This window comes from Epinephelus lanceolatus, chromosome 21, assembly GCF_041903045.1.
Source record: "Epinephelus lanceolatus isolate andai-2023 chromosome 21, ASM4190304v1, whole genome shotgun sequence".
Taxonomy (NCBI): domain Eukaryota; kingdom Metazoa; phylum Chordata; class Actinopteri; order Perciformes; family Serranidae; genus Epinephelus; species Epinephelus lanceolatus.
Window position 1 is genome coordinate 37,729,412 of NC_135754.1, and position 21,264 is coordinate 37,750,675.

At 41.2% G+C, this 21,264-nt stretch overlaps 1 protein-coding gene across 1 annotated transcript in view; it reads left to right on the forward strand.

Moving 5' to 3' along the window:
• Nucleotides 1-21,264, forward strand: part of map2k6 (mitogen-activated protein kinase kinase 6) — a 47,499-nt gene that overhangs the window by 7,881 nt on the left and 18,354 nt on the right. Inside the window, exons 2-5 of the mRNA XM_033611440.2 lie at nt 14,415-14,478; nt 16,170-16,218; nt 19,190-19,303; nt 19,589-19,708. Coding sequence (XP_033467331.1) covers nt 14,415-14,478; nt 16,170-16,218; nt 19,190-19,303; nt 19,589-19,708 — 347 coding nt within the window. The remainder of the gene's footprint in view (nt 1-14,414; nt 14,479-16,169; nt 16,219-19,189; nt 19,304-19,588; nt 19,709-21,264) is intronic.

Here is a 21,264-nt window from a genome sequence, read left to right on the forward strand (position 1 = left end):
CTCCTCTCTTCTGTGTGGAAGTGGTGAATTTACAGCTCACAGATATTTATCATGACACACAGTCTCTGGCTTTTGTTTGATATCTAGTGTCAGCAAAACATGTTGCACATTTCCAATCCGTCATCAGCCCAGTTAGCTTGTTTTCTTCATTACATGAATGCTGCTGTCACACTGAACGCCCCACTGAGCCCTGGTTAAACTGCATCAGTGACTGGAGGCTTTGTGTTTTCAGGTTATCCATCTGTATGTCCATTCTTGTGAACGTGATATCTTAGAACATACTGAGGGAATCAAATTAGGCACAAACGTCCTCTTGGACTCAGGAATGTACTGATGAGATTTTGGTGGTCAAAGGTCAGCGCCTCACAAAACACGTTTTTGGCCATAACTCAAAACTTCATACACTGATTATGACAAAATTTCACACAAAGGTCTAATAAAATAAAATGATGAAGTCATGACATTTATATCCAAAAGGTCAAAGATCGGCTTGACTGTGACATCATCATGTTGTAACGTCATATCTCAGGAACAGAAGGGGAGACATTTGGTCAGATACTGAATTAGTGACTCTAATCTTGAAACTGCGTCCATGTTTTCACTGACATGGATGGAGACTTGTCAGAGAAACTTGGCCGGTTCGCAGCGGCATACAACCACAAGGCAGTGATTCTACTTTGAGTATGTTGCAGTTGAAGGCCTGTTTGTCGACCATTATGAATGTGAGAGACTCTCGACCCTGTTTGTCACAGGTGGAGGATCCTCTGATAAGTTAATCTTGTGCACTGTGTAGCCTGTCTGTTGCTGTGGCGGTGTTCATCTCAGGCTTCAGCCGTGTTAGAGATGTTACGGAAATGCTTCTACGTTCGATGCACTAAGTCACCTGTCAGGATTCTTACAGAAAAGCAGACTTGGGTGCTTCTTCAGATAAAGACTGACATGTGCTGTCACATTTACGTAATGAAGTGCACGTCTGAAAGAAGCTTTGCAAAACAAAATAATACTTGATGTAAAACAGCAACAAGGCCTAAAGTCTGTCTCTAATTTAGTGTCCAGGGACAAGATGTTTGAACAAAGCATACGCGCACAAACCATCACTCATTCACAGGCTGCACAGTGCTCTGTTAAATGATGTTCAAAGGTGCATTTATTAACTTAATTTTAAATGATTTATCATTCTTTTTATTTACATTCAACATCATATCCCTGTGGTAATGGTTGCTTAATTTGATCCAGAATTGTAGAGCACTGAACTGGAAAGTCAGTTTTAACACGAGCTCTATATTAATGAATCATCAATCATCCCTCTGAAGTTTAATAATCATAACTATTTAGATTTTACCGCAGTGATGGTTTGCAGAAACAGGATGAATTAGTGGTACGGACACTACAAATATACACAGCTGTGCGTAATGACAGCTGCTCTGCACCGTTGGAGATTTTTCGACGCAGTTGGTTAAATTGCACTTCTTCTGTGCCGACATGTCTAATAAGTAGTGATGGGCACAAATATCGATATGCAAGCAGTTGTTGTTTAGGGGCACGTCTATATCCATTTATGTCCAACTGTGTATGTGCACCCAGCGCCACAGTGATTGAGGTTTATAAAACAGAGCAAGGCGTGCGCTCTGCTATATAAATCTAAGGGAAAGAAGTCATATGCACGTTTCTGCCTCTGTTCGTACACACAGCTTTATGCATCTGGCCCCTGCACTCGTTCTTGGTTCCCACATGTTCTTGTTGCCTGGCAGTAAATCAAATGAGTGGTAGAATATGTGCTTGCATGTGGACAAACATAGTGTCCTTTACATTGTGTGGTTTCAGAATAAGAATCTTTTTTTGGCCGAGTATGTTGATACATACAAGGAATTTGGACACATTTACAAGAACGATATGAATACAGACATGCAGCCGAGCAGAAACATCAAGCTGTTATGTGCAGGCCAGAGTCTGGCATTTGTATACAGGTCAGAGTGTTCCTGTCCGTACAGGGTGGTGGCACAGGAAGTGCTGGATTTTGAGGTTTTGAGCCACTCCAGATGACACTTGATCCAAATCGGTGGTCCTCGATTGCACTGGACACACAACAGCTGCCCATGTCTTCAAACCAAATAGTTTATGGCAAGACGAACCTGCAGGATCTCTCAGTTTATTCAGGCCTCTCGTTACGTGTCACGTCCGTGTGGTCTCAGGTATTTGTCCTGTGTTTTGTGAGTGGAAGCAGCGTTGTTGCTCTGAAGTGACCAGTGCCCAGACACTGCCCGCTTCCTGAGAGTATTATTCAAGTTGAGCTGAGCACACAGGAAGTGTAGCGTGAGCCGATGTCGACATGATTCCCAAAGGAGCTTCCAACAGCTGTAATCTAAAGGAGCTGCCATCTTTGGAAGTGTAGAGTATCTCACATACTGCCAGAGCGGTCAGAGGGGGGCCAAAGAGCCGAGGGCTCCAGCTGGAGTTATTTTCAAATCTCCTCCCTCCCTCCCTCCTGCTCTGTGTTGCTATCTGTGTCTGTCTCTTCCTGTCCTTCCTTGTGTCGCTGCCTCCCACCGTCTGTGATTGATCTGTCTTCCTCCGGCTCTGTGGAATTCCATTGAGAAACTCTTGGGATTGTTGGAATTCCAGCCGGAGTGCATGTGTGGGTTAGCAGCGGGCGCCTTGTATCCCCCGTGATCCAGGGCTCATTATCACGCAGGCAGGCCATCATCTGCCCTCACACACGAGGCTTTCTGCACGCATGTCTCTGCTTCTGCACACTCTGACCGCCCTGCAAACCTTCCTGTCAGCATTATTTTCTCCTTTCACTGCTCACAAATGGACACGCATGCATGACGAGGCTGATTGCATGCTCACATCGGGTGTGGCAGAAACCGGGAGCAGACACCCATCTCCTGTGGCCTCACTCTGGCATTTCGCTGCATACTTGAGCTCATGTGCTGCAAATCACTGGGAATGATATGTACTGCTGCTTTTAATTAACCCACACTGCCTACCACAGTATGTGAGTTCAGTGCTGAGCTCAGCAAGAATAAAGGAAGGAATTGTGTATTCGAGTTATGCAACATAATCTGGAGAACATCTGAAATGGGATATTTTTAGATCTCTCACTGTGCCTCCCTGTCAGCTCAGTGGAAAGTAACTAAGTACATTTACTGTAAGTGCAGTCTGAGGTACTTCTACTTTACTTCAGAGTTTCCATTTTATGCTTCTTAATACTTTCACTTCACTGCTTGTCAGAGGGAAATATTAAACTTAGCACGTGATGCAGTGTTACAGGTCAGATGAGCCACCATGTAATTAATCAGCTCCAACAATTATCAATAATTTCTGTTATTCGATGAATCATTTGATCTATAAATGTCGGAAGAAATCGATATATGATCAGTAGGGATGCAATGATACACAAAATTCACGGTTCAGTTCGGTTCAATATTTTAGTGTCGCGGTTCGATATTTTTTCGATACAAAAAAAGAGAAATTTCCATGCCTTTTTTTTACTTGTAGTTTATTCAAATTACCAACATTTTTGTTTCAACTCAAAAGTACAGTTTTTAAATTGAATTAAATGTATCTGGTTCAGCTATACCTGCCCCATTTTCTGCTGTGCATACTTAGAACCATATTAAACAAAAACAGCACCTTGTAAAAATAATAATAATAAAATAAATGCATCTGATAAATCACCCATCTTCTGTGGTGCATTCTTAGCAGCAAAGAAATAGGAATAGGAATAGGAAATATTACAAAGAAATAGCTCCCTGTAAATATATTTTGAAACATAATCATTAATATTTTTAAACATTTGAAACCTTCTAACAACACAGTATCAACCAACATTATGGTGTACAATTCTATAAGAATATAAAAAAAACATCAAATGAAAAATTAAATGTATCTGGAGCAGCTATACCTGACACATTTTCTGCTGTGCATACTTAGCACCGGGCAAAGTTTGTATCATGTGTATTGTTGTCGTTTCTTGTTTTTGTTTGGTTCCACCTATTTTCACATCGGGGTGATGTTGGCGTAAATGTGTTGTCATGTTTGTTGTATTTCCACTGTCGTAGTTTATCGTTGTGTGACACTCGGGACATACCGTTGTATTTTTGTCCACGACACACTTGCCATCAGGGTCATACTTAACACTAAAACCAAAGTAGTTTCACACGCCAGATCTGAAGGATGGTGGAGGATCTTCGATTTCGGGTATATTTGAGGCATTAGCCATGTTGCAACGAGCTAGCTTCGCATGTAGCTTCTGTCTCAGCAGCTTGTTTTGGTCTGAATGAATGTGTGAGGCGCAGCTCAGTGGATCTGCGCTCAACAATGCAGCCTAAAGCGGCACAGTCGAGCACCGATCCACTGAGCTTTCAGCACAGAGCACATCGTCAGAAGTTGATAAAATAAATAAATAAAATTGCGTATTGTTCATTTCATAGTGCGTAGTACCGAACTTAGGCCATTGTACCGAACGGTTCAATATGTATACGTGTATTGTTGCACCCCTAATGATCAACGCTCCAAATCCCAAATACACTCCATTCACTGTCATAGATGACTAACGCCGGGCGCACACTACACGATATCAGCCCAATTGCAGCCCGATGCAGCCTCGTACAGTGTCGGTTCAGATCGTGAGTAACAATCAGTGTCGTACGTGATAATCTATGGTTTCATCTCATGTAGTGTGTCATAGTAGACGACAGTCAACACTGTGTTTGGAACACCTCACACGTTTTATTTTCTTTTTGTCATCCACGACTTCTCTCGTCACAGCCGTCACTCTGACCAATAGGAACAAAACCTGAAAGTCTCTTCAGCTTGTGTTAACCACGGACCTTATTTCAGGCATCTAACCAAAAACCATTTGACTTTGAAACGAGGGAGCCGTGAGTGCTATGCTAACTCATTACTGGGTTTCAGGACGCATCCCTGGCGAACTCTATGAGTTAGCATTTTAGCACTCTTCATTCCCTTGTCACCTCCCTCGTCTGTGGTTAACATAAGTGGAAGAGACTTTCAGGTTTTTGTTCAAGTGGCAAAATGAGACTACACAACGTCATCACACTGAACAAAGTTTTACAGCGTCATTGTGGTAGAGATGTTAAATCATGTGACCGTGGTGTAGTTGGTTTAGCCTAACGTTAGTTTTTTACTCCTAGCGCTTACATTTGCGCTCCATAAATGATTAAAGAGGTGCATTTGTTGGTGTTTTGTTTGTTTGAGTTTATTTTCTGCAATAATCCAAAATCCAATATAAAAGTCCCACTGGCTTTTTGATGAGGGACCCAGGACAATGCTTACTTCCGTGGCGGCCTAGAGACAAAGGTCATCCCTGCAGCACTCTATTTAACAGGTGGTCAGCAACGACAAAGAGAGACTGGGGGGAGAAACAGCATATTTTCGAATACAACTCGGCAAATTGTGGATTTATTTCAACCAAACTAGTGCAGTGAACAGTAGACCAACTAACATGATGGGTAACAAGACTAACCAAGACAGTTTTGGTGAGTTTTATCTTGTTGAGTTTGCACCGTACACAAATACGTCATATATCTTAGAAAGGAAGGTATGAAAAAATATATGCTGCCCAAACCTTTTTCCATTTTTAAATTACTTTATCTATTACGTCACAAAGCAACCACCGGCAGATCCATGCAGCGTAGCTATACAGCTAGTTAGCTAACCTTAGCTTATAGTTAGCTCATTGGTTGCCAAGCTAGCTGGCTAACCTTAGCTTAGGTAATGGTTAGCTCGTTGACCGCCCAGCTAGTTGTAACTTTGCTACACTGAATGATTCTAGAGTTGGTTGCTTTTTAGCTGATAAAGTAATTTGCAACCCAGCCCCGGGAGTCTGGATGAATTAGCAGACGTTATCCACTGAATACAGTGCCACGTTAGCTAGATAGCAGTTCCTCAACATTAGCAAGCAAACATACGTTAGCTAACATGAGCAGACTAAAATATCAATATCACAATATATTTCACTTTTCAGCGTTTCCTCCGGGATTTCTGGGGTTTCCTCTGCCTCAAATGACACAAGAATTAGTCAGCGTACTCCGCCGCATTCCCCACTGCTCGGAGACTAACATTACTCCACCAGGAGGAGTTCGGACAGCAGCTCTGGAGACAGGCCTTCAGTCGGTTGCACTAGCAGCCTAATTTCAGCCAGCACAAACCCCAAAAACTAAAGATCCATCTCCGAGCAGACTCTGTGATGTGGCTGGTTCCTGTAGTTCGTTGACAGCTAACGTTAGCAAGTGTTGCCCACTTCTAGCAGAGCTGAAGAGAGGCGAGACACTTGTCATCTTTGGGATTTTCCCCCAAAATTTATCTCCAATCTTTTACGTAGAAATTAGTCCACGATCTGTTTCAGGAAACTGTGAACGCTGGGGAGGTCTCAGTTTTTAAGATTTTTTATAACCTGTTCACCCATCGGTGATTTAAAAAAAAAAAAAAAACTATGTAAAAATCAACATGTAGAACCTTTAAGTCGAGGATCTGAATCATTTTTGATCATTGCTTTGTGATACAAAGCAGAACACATGCTATTCCTGCCAGGCACATAGATTACATAACCCAGTGCCCCTCCGACCCCCCACCACCTCCTCTCTCTGTCTTACACCTCTGTTTGCTCCTCTCTTTATGCCATTTCTTCTCGGTCAGTAGCTGCAGGTTCTCCAGCTCTGAATCCAGCGTTCCTGTTTGTGGAGACGTGTCTCTGTACATGAGCTGCATGTCGGTCTGATTTGCATGTGCGCCTGCTGGATCGCCTGCATCACCACAGTGTGCAGCTCTCATGACTTACTGTACTTTATAAATCTGTGCCTGCAGCCCACAGTATTCATGTTGCTGTGTGTGTATGAAAGTGGACTGAAATGCGTTGTGCATGTTGATATGCATGCTGAGGTTTGGAGAATAAATCCATCTTTAGAGCATGCTGCCTCTTGTCTCATGATCTGAGCACACTGACGGCTGTAAGGCAGAGGATTCAGTGTATGCACTCATGGAGAAAGAGAAAGGATGCTGTCACTTAATTGTAATCACACAGGGAAGCTTTTGTTCTGACATTGTTTGAGGTCAGTCATCTGACTGACAAAGTTGCATGTCTGGTTAATGAAATGCAAAGTATTTATTGATTTGTTGTCTTAACATGAGGAACCTGTTGTTATTCTGCTGAAGAATCTGTGTTTGTTAATAAGCAGACAATCTCATGCATCAGACTTCAGTGAAACATGGAGGGGAGCCTGTCCACGGGCCAACAGGAACTGATTAGTTTTGGGTGTGGATCTGGATCTGCACCATTCGTGCAGGTCATAGAAAGTGTCAAAGAAAAAGCCTAACGCATGCTTTTAAACTCAATCTGTGCACAACCATTAGGAGAACATAATGATAGATAATATTTTTGGCATTTTAAGATCTGTTTAAGGGATGTATGTCTACATCTGTCAGCAGGGCTGCAGGCATTGTATCGATCCATTGTGGTGAAGGCAAAGCTCGTGATTTACCAGTCCAATTACATTTCCACTCTCACCTACTGTCAAGAGCTACTGTATGGTAGGGCTGTCAACGAATATTCTAAATTCGAATTTAAATTCGAATTTGAAAAAAAAATGGACCTTCGAATGTGAAAATTGATATTGGCCTGGGCCGCTGCACTGAATGCACTGCATAAGGCCACACCGCCCGCGGAAGTGCTACGAAGCGCAGCGCACCGAAATTCTTGCACGAGCCGGAGCACTTCCGTTCACATCAGACACGCATTTCTCCACGCTGGTCGACAAGCGGTTCTGCTCCCAGCTGTTGTCTCCATCACCCGGCTTGACACATTTGCTCGTGGCTCGCGCAGAAAATAAACCAGACGCCGAAACGATCGCTGCAGGGCGCGAGCCGGCCACGGAGCTGCACGTTGCGGCGCAGCCATTGTGGATGACACAGTCGGTTAACATGGGCGCCGAAAGGAATCTGGCTTTGCTTTGAGGCTCTGAGGGGTCAGAGAGGGGGGGCGAGTGAGAGGTCCGCGGTCGTTTATAACGTAATGTTATAGATAATTGTTTTATGTCTTTTAATGTGTAGGTATGTAAATTTTTTCAAAGACGTTTATGTTGAAATAAAAATATCTACAAGTAGTTATGTTTCCTTGTGTTAATACATATACACGTATGTTTCCTTGTATTAGTTTGCCCTCTTGTGGACATAATGCGAAGAAAAAAAAATTTGAATGGTTCGAACCTATGAGTTATTTTTAGAAGGAATATTCGAACGTCATTTTTGAGCAATTTTGACAGCCCTGCTGTATGGTCACAGTGACTGGAAGAATGAGTTTGTGGAAGAACAACATGTGAAAGACAGCAACAAGTGCAGCTGCAGCTCCACCTTGAGTTCTTGATAGGAAATGTTCATATTTTCTGAATTCTGTTCTGCACTGAGCGCTGCACATTTGCTGCTTTTCCAGTTGCTGCGAGTTAAAAAATGTTCAGCTTTAGGTAAGGGCCCCGACACACCAAGGGGACGGTTGACCAACGGTCAAAGTTGGGCCACTGGTGGCCTTTTTTCCACTGATTCAGCATGTTGAATCAGCATCAGCACAGTGGAGTCCCCCGGTGAATAAAATAACTCTGACTGGCAGTTCAGCTCAGCACACGAGAAGAGACATGGAAGTGAGGAAAGTAAACAAAGAGCTGAAGTCCAAAGCGAATGAGAGCAAAACAAACTTGTTACATAAGGTCGGATTATTTTTCTTCAGCCATTGAGCTCTACAACAGAAACGATTCATGATGGTTTGTGTTATTGTTCAATGGCACAACGTAAATATGCTCTGTTCTTTAAACACTGGATTTTATTCTTAATGTGCTAACTGGCTAACTCGCATCAAGACGGTCTTCCAGTTTCCCTTTTTGAATGAGGAATACAGAAAAATGCCACCTGCTGGTATGAAGGGGTGTGTCCTCTCACGCAGGCGCAGAACATACAGCTTGTTGGCTGTCAGTTTGGTGTGTTCATGTGCAACTTTTTGGCCGAGACAGGGCAACAAGAGGTGTGAGTTGCTGCAAGTTCTCCGATGTGACTTGTGCTGCGCTAGTCAATTTCACTTTTTACCCAGCCGTCCAATCACGGTGGAGGAGGGGTGGGACAAATAGGGGTGGGGCAAATAGCAACAACAATGGAGGAGAAACATGTTGATATACTGTAGGCTACATATTAATGTTTCCTCGCTCACAAAAACTCATGATTCCACTTAGTGTTTGAGGCGGATCATCAGGGGCTAATATCAGAATTTGAATTAAATGTAAATGTTTTTTATAAAAGAAGGAGGGATCACTTATCTCATCTGATCTAGGGCTGCAACTAACGATTATTTTCATTGTCGACTAAACTGTCGATTATTTCTTCGATTAGTCGACTAATCATTTTATCGAAAAATGTGTTAAAATGTTAAAAAATGTCGGTCTGTCTCTCCCAAACCGATGTCATCTAATGTCTTGTTTCGTACTCACGCCAAAGGGTTTTAGTTCACCGTCATGGGAGAGTGTGTAAAGCTGCCAATATTTGAACGTAAGAATCTGAGAGTATTTTGGGTACTTTTATAGTACTTTTCTATGAAAAATGACTCAAACCGATTAGTCGACTACTAAAATTGTCACCGATTATTTTAATAGTCGATTAGTCATCGACCTGAAAGAAGTGTACGCTACCACCCACGCAAATGTTCAAGACAAGGGAACCAGCTCGTTCCTAGCGGACTCTATAAGTTAGCATTTTAGCACTCCTGTTTCTCTCGTCTCGGTTTTTGGTTAGATGCCTGAAATAAGGTCTGTGGTTGACACAAGCTCAAGAGAACAAAGCAACACCAGGGCTCTGCTGGAACTATCCTTACATTTGACATATGCTTTTATTTATCTGCATATGTATATATGCACACATGTATGTATATATGTGTGATATTTGCATGTGTATGACGGCACCTTGGTGTTGGGAGAAAGCGTAATTTGGTTCCCATGTACTCTGTATGTGGAAATGAGAATTAAGTTGAACTTGACTTGAAGACGACTGACAGCACCCTCAGTCACTGAGACATCAGGAATTTTTTTTGTGACCTCTCTGGTCAGTCGGGAGCTGTTTTCAGCAGCAGGCTGGCAGCTGTGTGCGGTCGCCTGGTTCCTACAAATACTGAACAGCATCCTTTATATTAATATCCTTGGTTATGTGCTTCAGCACTTGTGTCCGTCTCCCATCAGCTGTGAGGCCACAGTGAACATTGGACTCTGCTTGTGCAACACTGATGTGAAAGTGAAAGTCGTCAGGCTGCAGACAGTCTGATCTAAATGAGCCGCTTGGATTTGTTGCAGTTTGGTTTAGATTTTGGAAGAAGATTTGTGAATGAGAGCGAGACATAGCAGAAAGTAGCTTGTTGCAGATATGTCAAGACCTCCCTTAAACATCAGCAGCCAATCAGCATTAGTTTCTATCAGTGTGTGCAGTGTGTTGGTGCAGATTAACATGCACATAAAAACTGTCTGTAACTCACTGAGAGGACTGTGCAGGTGCTCTCTGTCTCTCTGTCTCTGGGTGTTTCCTGGTTTCCAGTGTGTGTGTTAGCACAGAGCTGGTTTCCAGTTACTATTGTTGTCTGTGTAAATGCATGTAGGAGGGGCTCAAACTGACATTTTAGTGCAACAAAGCTGCTTTGGAAAGTGGAGACCAGGAGGCAGGCAGCAAGAGGCCACCGGTGGAGGGCCGCATAGCACAGCGCTGTCACACCCTGCACTGTTTGAACAAACCAGGACACACTGGACGCACTGCACTGTGTGTGTGTGTGTGTGTGTGTGTGTGATATGCCTTCAGGATAGTTGTTTGACTGACAGATCTGTCCACAGCTACATGTGTTTGTATTTTCTCACAAGACAGCAATGTGAGAAATTCCAGTTACTCTTCTGGAGCGGCTCCACATCTTTTAAAGAAGACACACCTTTACTTTTTTTTTTTTTTTTTTTTTTAAATAGCACCATATGACATCACAGGGCGGCGCACGGTGTGGTGACCTTAACTATTACCTTAAAACTTTGTGCGTCAGCTGCTTGGAGCGTCTCTCACACACACACACACACACCCACACACACACACACACACACACACTCAAAGAAAAAGCACAAGTTGTTGTGCATCAGAGGCAACATGGCTGCCTGTCCTGGAGTCAGCTTTGTCAGAACAGAGCTGCGTGCACGTTTACTGCAGCTGACAGGCTGGTAGCAGTTCAACCCAGTCTGAGGTGGTTTGAGCCAGATGCTGTCTGGAGACACACACACACACACACACACACACACACACACACAGTCACACCCTCAACCTGTGACGCCCCATTAACAAGGCGCCCAGCCATTAAACCATCAGTGCAGCACCTCCAGATGGAGCGAGCACACCTGAGCTGCCAGACCTCCTCCTCCTCTTCTTCTTCTTCTTCTTCTTCTTCTTCTTCTTCTTATTCTTGCTCTCAGCGCCTGTTCCATTCAATTAGGATCTGGAGTCACTTACTGCATCCAACCGTAAGTGTCTAAAGATGAGATGGAGTCTCGGTCGCTGCTGCAGTTGCTATATCAACAGGAAATTCAGGACTCGTAGCCTGGACGTGATACATAAGAAGTGTCGGTCTTTGTTTGGAGTGATGGCTGCAGGAAGTTTGACTCATTTTACACCAGTGGGAGTTTTTTAAGTGCTGGATGGCTGCTGCAAGCTCCGGACAGAAGCAGGGAGTCATCAGATGTAGATGCATGCAGCCAGTTATTCAGCACAAATCTGCCTCGTAAAAAAAAAAAAAAAGCAGCTCTGAATCACTCAAAATATTCTCAAGGTTTGATTGACGTTTTCCTTAAATGGATTTGTGTTCGTCTCAGATTTAGCTGCCCGTCTGGAAACTGGTGTGAAGTTTTAGTGATGAGGTTTAAGTGCTGCACACTGTGCTGCAGCCGAAGGGAACGAGGAGAGTTAAAGGTTGACCACTGTGATCAACTGATCTCTCATCCTGAGCTGTGTTAAGAAGTTAAGTATGCTTTCATCTTGTGGTATGCTGGGCTGCCAGTGAGACCGTCCTCTCTGGACTCTCATCAGTCTGCCAGATATCTGCACAAATGAGATGCTGCTGCGTTACAAAGAAAATCATCCTGCAGAAATTTGCATTGTATTTCAACTTTTATGAGAGAAAATGTGTTTGTGTTTTGAGTTTTGGTCAGACAAAAAAAGGTATTTTAAAAATGTCACTTTGGATCTGAGAAATTGTGATGAGCAGTTTTTACAGTTTTGTGACATTTTACTGACAAATCGATGATCGTCTAAAAGGGAGACAGTCGTCAGTTGGAGGCCTAATTCTTTAAATGTCAGTCCTAATGTTTCAGCACTGTTTCAGTATTAAATGTTGCACAGCTTTTGTTTTTTAAAATCGTTCAGATTTGTTGATTTAATATGGGATTCGAGTGGAATCAGATCACCTGATAAGATGATTCGGTTTGTCTCGAGGATCCAGATTATTTTTTTTATTTTTTATTTACCTTTATTTAACCAGAAAAACCTCTTGAGATTAAAAATCTCTTTTTCAATAGTGTCCTGGCCGAGACAGGAAGCAACATAAGTCAGTCCCTCCAGAAAATCACAATATTGCAATCCCAATAATTAACGCAAATTCAACAAAAGTCCGCGATATTTGCGGGGGCTTGCAGTTTTTTAAAAGTCCCACGATTTTTCCGCATTTTCCGGCCGACCAGAAGTCGTCGCGCATGTGACGTCATGTGAAACGTGTGCTAATGTGCTAATGGCATTGCAGTATGGAGAGACATAAGAATGTGCACTGTGTAAAAACAGACAATACGTGTTGAATGTATTAAATGTTATGTTTACAGAAGATGTAGCTGACATGTTGTTGTACAGTCACATTGTCTGATTTGAGAGCGACAATATTCACTCAGGATATTTTGCAACGTTATTGGAGTCCATGTTTTGAAACGAATTAAATAAAACTAAAGAAGAGAACTATAAAAAACATTTGCAGCTATTTTTGTAATATTCAGTATGATTATTATAGCAAGTGACTACATGACTTATTTTTTTGGAGGCAGTCATTTAAAAAAAAAAACAACACTTTTTTTCTCCTTTTGTCATTAGCTGCAATATCCTGCAAAAAAATCACATAAAAATGCCGCAATTTTGGGGCGTCGGTGGCATGGTGGATAGAGCAGGCGCCCCATGTACAAGGCTGTTGCCACAGCAGTCCGGGTTTGAGTCCAGCCTGTGGCCCTTTGCTGCATGTCATCCCCTCACTCTTTCTCCCCCTTTCATGCTTACCTGTCCTGCCCATTAAAGGCAAAATGCCCCCTAAAAATATGTTTCAAAAAAAAGAAAAGAAAGCCGCAATTTTTGACAAAATTGGCTGCAAATTCAAGTTTTTTTTGCTGCGAGATAATCTAATAGTGGATATTTATCTAGGACTTTTTTTTAAGAATTACTTATGTATTGTTATTTATGCATTTCTATATTACTATTTTATTTAGTTATTGTGAGTTTTTTCCTTCTTGTGTACGTACATATATTTGATTTATTAACTCTCGCTGACACTATGTCAGAAAAGAAGTTCAATAAAATGTTGATGATAAATCTTCCTCTGAATAATATTCTTAGTGTTTTCTTCTCCCTGACTGTCGGCCATTCTTCTGTCACCTCTTTGTTTAACTGTTTAAACTCTAAATACAGACGAGGCTGCTGAGCAGAGATTGAAAGTAACCTGTGGTCATGTGTTCATGTGTTCACCGTGCCCCAAACCTTTGAGACGTATTTTAGGTTTATATCCTGAATAATAATCTAAACTTAAAAAATAACAATTTAATTTAGTCTTCTCAACAGAAATAAATGAAACAGGCTGAGACAAAGGCTCACTTTGAATATTTTCACGAAGTTTTCTCAAACCCTTTAAAATCAAGAAAGCCTTACAACCCCCTGCTAAGCTTTGGTGACCCCTAGTGGGGGTCAGGACCCCAAATTGGGAACCAGTGGGTTAAGTGAACCAAACTAGATGTCATCCTGCAGGTAGCTTTGCTGTAGTTCAGCTTCTTCCAGCTTCCCCAACACTGGTCTTTGAGTTTTGGACAGTTGGTTTGAAGACGTCTCGTCAGCTCTGGAAACTTATGACGAGCATTTTTCACTGTTTTCTCACATTTTCTAAATTAATTGATGAGTTGAATGAATCAATAATTTGCTAATTGCTGTTCACATTAGTAGCGATTAAACCAAAGTTTTGTGAAAAATGAGTTGGACTGTTTTTGGACACAGGAATGTGTGAATTAAATGCTCTATCAGTCAAATGGCTCACACATGGTCTGACACAAATGTCTGTCGAGGGTTTCTAATGACGTTGTGTGTTTTGTGTGTTTCAGGTAAGAGGAAGCCATTGCTCAAGCTCCCCAAGGAGGTGTTTGAGCAGCCTCCTCCCGCCGCAGTGTAAGTCTCCTCACTGTGTTTACAGTCACATCCAAGGTCTTTAATTCATCCTCCTGTTTGTTGCTTCAGAAGAATGCTGAACGTCTGAAATGAAAATCTGACAAACAGCAGTCAGCAGGAGACAAAAGTTAAATGATGCTCATGTCATCATTTCTCCCACATTTCCTATAATGAGGACGTCGGCATGTCTCATGTGTTGTAACGTGAATATAAAAGTGTTAATTTCGTCACATCGCTCCCCTGACATTTGCAGTTTCAGTTATTTGTGCACACCGTTCCTCCTCCATGAGCGTGGTCTCCTTGTTAACGTGAAGCTCAGACTGTTTGTGGAGCAGCAGAACCCAAAATGTTTCTGAGCTGCAGAGAAACTAAATGTTCAGTTCGTCTTAAAGTGAATCATCTTCATTGAGAAACTGCAGCAGCAGCAGAGGCGTTTTGGTTTCAGGCCAACTTCATATGAAACGTCAGTGTCAGACACTGTGTGTAAATCTGCGCCTTTATTACAGTCATATTTTTTTATTTTTTTTTTTTAATTACATTTTCATTTTATTTATTTTTAAATTTCAGTTGCTTTTTTTCTTTTTAAGTATTTTTTATTCTTCACACAAACAACATGAAATATAAATAATGCATAAAAAACGACACTTGTTTTAACTTGAACTACTTTTTTAATGTCCATTCTGAACATTGTCGTAAAATATTTGAATGGTGATTATAATTCTCATAATACATACACAAGAGCGCATGATTTATTTTATTTTATTTTTGATTTGATTTTATCTTTTTAATTTAATTTTTTAAAATTTATTTCATTTTTTTTATTTATTCATTTTTAATTCTGTCATTTTAATAATCCAAATATTTTGGATTAATACTTTTTTTTATTAAATTGTATATATTGTTTTACAATGATATTGTACAGAACATACAACCCTCTACACACACATACAAAGTATAATAACAGTTATAATTGATGGTATAAAATGAAATGAAAAAGAGGAAACGAGGAGAATTAAATATATATATATATATATATATATATATATAAAAAGAAAAAATTGAAATAAGAAAAATTAAAAATTAAAAAAAAAACAATGAGAATGTTGATGGATGCAAACTTAATCGTGCCAGACGATTTAATATAATTGAAGTGATGTATATTAAGGTGCAAAATTTTGTAAAAAGATATTCTTTGATCTTATTTAATTTTTATAATTTATTTATTTTAGAAAATGTTTTACTTTATTTGTTTTTGTTATTTTTTTTTTTTTTTGTTTGTGTTTTCAACAAAAAAAACATAAAAAGTTCAAATATATCTAATTAAATGTTTTCATTATTTATATTAATGAATATTTATTTTTATGTGTTTTCATCAGATGATTTCATACAATTTAAGTTATCTATTTAAGGTTGCCCAGATCTGTAAAATATGTTTCTTATTTAGATTTTATAATTTATTTACTTTAGAAAATGTTTTATTTGTTTTTAAGTTTTATTTTTTAATTTTTTTTAATTTGTTTGTGTTTCAACGATTAAAAATGCATGAAAAGTTCAAATACATCTAATGAAATGAAAATTATTTATATAAATAAGTGGTGTTTTTTTGTATTTTATTTTGTTAGGTTTTTTTTCCCAGAAGACACTGCTCCCCAGCTTATGTAAGTAATTAAATGTGTGTGTGTGTGTTTCAGACCCCCAAGAGATTTGGATTCAAAGGCTTGCGTAACCATCGGAGAGAAGGTAATTTTATTTTTTGGGATCATATTGACTTTGATCTTCGCCTCCTTCCTGATCCCATTCATTATGATTTTTTCTCTCCTACCTCGGACTCTTACGTAACTCCTCTCTGTTTACTCTTTTTCCTTCTCCCAGTGTATTTTTGGGTGAGTAAGGTCCACAGAGGTTGGCTGCTCAGTACAGGCTCTGTTAGCTATAAAGAACGGCCCGGTGAACATTACGGCCGAATTGAACACTTCTGATTGTGGCGAGACTGGAATGCCTTTTATTGCCCATCAGGCAGTAAAAATATTTATTTTGAACTCATGAAATAAGTGGAATTTTCCATTGGCAGAGATGCCTGCTTTTTCTGTGCTCGAGTTGGCCCCAAGTCAAAGTGAATGATTTCTTGTGTTTGCTTCACTAATGTCAAAGAAATTAAGTTTAGCATCGTGCAGCTCTGAGGAGGAGACGCAGCTCTGAGGAGGAGACGCAGCTCTGAGGAGGAGACGCAGCTCTGAGGAGGAGACGCTCATTCAGACTTCAAAGCTTCTTAAAACAGAGAGGAGAGATACCAGCACCTGGTTCTACTCTCTAATCTCTCTTCCTGTGTTAAAGGGGAACTCCAGTGCTTTTTTAACCTGGACTCTATTTTCCCATGATCCTGTGTCTAAGGGACTCGTGGGAACAACAGTCATTGAAACTGGTCCAGTATTGAGCGAGAGCGACAGGCTGCAGCGTCACCACTCGGGGCGCACCGTCAAAAGTGTTTAATTTGCCACTGACAGGCTCAGATTGTTCCTGTGAGTGTCTGACAACATTATGCAAAGGAAACTTTTACTGGACCTTTTGCTCATGTGCATGGAAACATACTTCTGCTGAGGGTTGCTGCACAGTATAAATGAGCACGTATGACCACACTATTTAGTGCGCCAGAGAAAGATTTAGTATGTCCCAATACAGAGTATGTCAAATGCAGTGTGCCAAAACTACCAGAATGTTCTACTACATCTAGTCCGATTTTGCAGTCTGTAAGCCAGCATGCTTTTTGGGCTGTTCTGACCCACAGTCCTCTGCTCAGTGGACGATACGACACATTAACTGTCAGAAGCCACGATGATGGATGACAGCGCATTCAAGTAACTGATGACTACCAGTATAGTGATAATAGGAATATTAATTAGGTGAAAATATATATATATATATTTCAAACTAGTCCATACCCACTGAGTACAGCATACCATACCATGACTTAGTCATACCAAAAATTAGAAAACAACACCAACATTGGTCCACAGGGGGAGCCACAGTGATCGGTCACATTTTAGCCATTTTGAAGCATTTTTCTGTTGTCATAGCGCCACCCAGTTGCCAATTAGAGTTAAATTTCTCCAGTCACCTTGAGGCGTCCTGTTCTACATATCTACCAAGTTTAGTAAAAATCCATATGGCGGTTAGGCCTAGATAAGAAATGAGCTCTCTAGCGCCCCCATTTTGTTTGATGGGGTCAATAATGGAGGGGTCCCCTCAGATTATGTGTGGTCATATGCCTACAAAGTTGCGTGGTGATGGGTGAAACCCTTGAGATGTTATACACCTTTATGTGATGAGCCACGCCCTCCGCAATATTCATTGCCTTATAGAAGCTCAGTTTTAGTAAGTTTTCCAACTTTTGCCAAGAGGGAACTTTAGATATTGGTCCCTAGATTATGTTCACCCAGTTTCATGCAGATCGCTCAAACTTCCTAGGAAGAGATCCATTTGAAGTGTTTTTCAAAAAATTCAAAATGGCGGAAAATCTATATAAGCGGAAGTTATGGGTTCTTGAGGCAAATGTGTTCCTCATGAGGAGAGGCATCTCTGTGCAAAGTTTCATGTCTCTACAACATACGGGGCATGAGATATGCCCATTCAAAGTTTGACATTTCAATGGGTTGCTATAGCGCCCCCCTTTGGCCAATTGATGTAATATTGCTTCATTGGCATCCTCCCATGACCCTCTACCACTGTGCCAAATTTCACATGGATTGACCAAGTCAGTGAGGAGAAAAACGTGAAACACACACACAGAGTTTTTGTCATTATATAGTAAGATAAGACAACAAAAGGACATATCTATAAAGATAACAATGACAGAGACCTGCAGATGTGATTTCATGTAGATTCAGTAGATTATCGTTGGTGTTTAGGCTGGTGAATGAAACATATCGAGCAGCCACTTGTAAATTTTATCAGCATTTTGTTACTGCTAATTTCCAGCCTTAGTTCAGATGGTTTATAAGTTATGGTGAAATTCTGAACCATTTACAGACTGTGTTGTTCTAACCGTTATCAGTAGTGTGTTCTGTGTCACCCGCAGCACCCACCTTCCCGTGCCCATGCCTTTTGTTCCTTTCTCTTTTGTGTCCAGTATTGTTTTTCCAGTTGTATCTTTTCCTATTAAATACAAAAGTCAAATGTTAGCCGGTTTTATTGTGCAGTGGGACAGGGACTCAAGTCTCGGTAAAGGAGAAGGTTGGTTCTGAAATCTCAGGAGGGGTGACTTGTTGCAAGCAGAAAACAGTGGAAACATGAGTGAGGAGTGGTGGAAATACTTTGAGGTGTTGGAGTACAGGAAGTGTATCTCAGTGTTACCTAAAAGATTTTCAGTGTCATGGCTGAACATTTAGCTGATTTAGACATTGGGAAAAAGTCCTCAATTTCAGAACGAGACCTCTCCTTTAGTGAGACTGGGAGACAAAACAGACCAGAACAAGCAAAGGTTCAGAAAGAGGTTTAATTTCTCTGAGGGATCCTCTCCATAGTGTGGTCAGACACTTATAATAACAAGCTGAGGCATTTCAAAAACTGGCGTTCCCACGAGTCACTTGAACACGAAAATATTGGGTCCAGGTTGGAAAGTTCTGTTGTCCTCCTTTAGGTTGTGTTAGCACAGCTGCAATGATTGTTGATCACGCTTGTGTCCTCCTCTCATCTGTCCTCGTCTCCGGAGCAGAACTTCGAGGTGAAGGCAGATGACCTGGAGCAGATCTGCGAGCTCGGCCGAGGAGCGTACGGCGTGGTGGAGAAGATGAGGCACGTGCCCAGTGACCTGATTATGGCTGTGAAGGTGAGTCACCACCAGAGGACGGTCGACTTCTGCATTCACAGAACTCTCTCATGCTTTTAAACTGAGTGTGTTTTGTTTGTGAATGAAAGAATCTTCAAGGTCGTTTTCACATTAACCAGCAAGAACTAACAGCCTCCTCCGTCTCTTCAAAAGAAAGTCAAGTCACAAGAAGAACATCTTGAAAGCTGTGCAGTGTTTGTTCACTTAAACAGAAAGGCATAAAGACATGAAGACATAAACATGAGTAAGGGTTGTGTGTCGTCTCTTGTCGTCCTCCATCATCAGCGGATTCGGGCCACAGTGAACACTCAGGAGCAGAAGAGGCTGCTGATGGACCTGGACATCTCCATGAGGACGGTGGACTGTTTCTACACAGTCACTTTCTACGGAGCGCTGTTCAGAGAGGTAACATGTTGTACAGATGTTTACACACCTGCACATGTGTGTCTGTAGTGTAATTACAGCCTGAACGTCTGAGCGGTGCGGGAAAACACAATATGTTTATAATACAGCTGAAGTGTGTCTGTAGTAGGGATGGGTCATGATTTTCGTTTTTTGAATAGTCGTTTTATTTTTGAAAAATTGCTTTTTTAATGCAACTATTACTATTTGCCGTCTTATTTCCCCCCCCTTTATTTGACATGCAATTCAGCTCCTAACCGCACGAGGGCAGTCTAGGATTGCTACAGTAGTGTGAGATGCTCTTCTACAAACAGGAGAAACATGCAGAGACTACTACTCCGTGAGGAATGTCCGCAGTCATTCGGGCTTTCATAGTCGAGCGCACTTCCGCGTTGTAGTTTCCTGTAAAAATGTCCGTGAAGAATCCCCGCGATGTGAATGTGAATAGTGTTTTTGCTTGTGTTGCCCATCCCTAGTCTGTAGCACCAGAAGTTAGCCTTGAACGTCGGCTCACATTCACAGTCTTTTTGCTGATTGGTTATGATTTGGATCTTTATTTAAGAATTTTAAAGTTTTTATTTAGACGAGTCGTGTGGCTGCTTTTGTTAACAGAAAAAATTAGTTTTGTAGGAAAAATATTCTGATTTCTAAAAGTTATAAAATCAAAATTGTTATGACAGCAAACTGAAACTCTGTTTTGTTGCTGCATTAGTAAAAAAAAAATGTCAGACAACGTCCAACCGTACTGATGGATACTGGATTTTTGTGGCTGATACTGATACTGATTTTTAGAAATTACATAAATGTGATAGCAATAAATCACCACAAATATAAACACATTAAGGCGATATGGCCCCAAAATAATATCACAGTATTTCAGGGTATTTTGGCAATAACGATGTTCTTTACAATATGACAAATTAGTAAAAAAATATATATACAAATCATTAATTTAAGAACATAGAATTGTAACAAAATGTGTGTGTGCATGGGGGGCGTTCAGATGTAGCGTCTTTTTGCACGCACAAACCCATTACTTTCAATGTAGATGCACGTCATGCGCGCTCACAACCCAAAGCGATGCACATTTGGTGTGACGCCCTTGTTTTGTCATCCGGCACACAGCTCCACGGACCTGCTTCTCCCTCCGGTGTTGTGTCAGATCCCGGTTCCCCCTCAGGCTGTGTCTCGCCTAGTGTTTCCCAGGGAGCTCTGCCCCGTTTGAAAGGCGAAGGAAGCCCGTATGTGGAAAGACGTCGCCTCCGAGATGTAGAATGTGTATTATAGAAGAGAAACACACATTTCAGGACCGCTGACTTGTATCATCAGAACAAACATGTCCTGTGAGGGGGGACAATACCTGACAGTAATATTCTCAGCTGTCAGGATGTGCCTGCTGTAAAGGGTAAATATAATCACAGAAGGCTGAAAATCACAGGACATGTCTGTTCTGATGATACAAGTCAGCAGTGTAAAGCTCAAGCATGTGAGGGCCTCCTTTCATATTTAACAGAGGAGCGTATCTAAAGTACAGCTGTCAAGATGCCCCCCGCCACAGG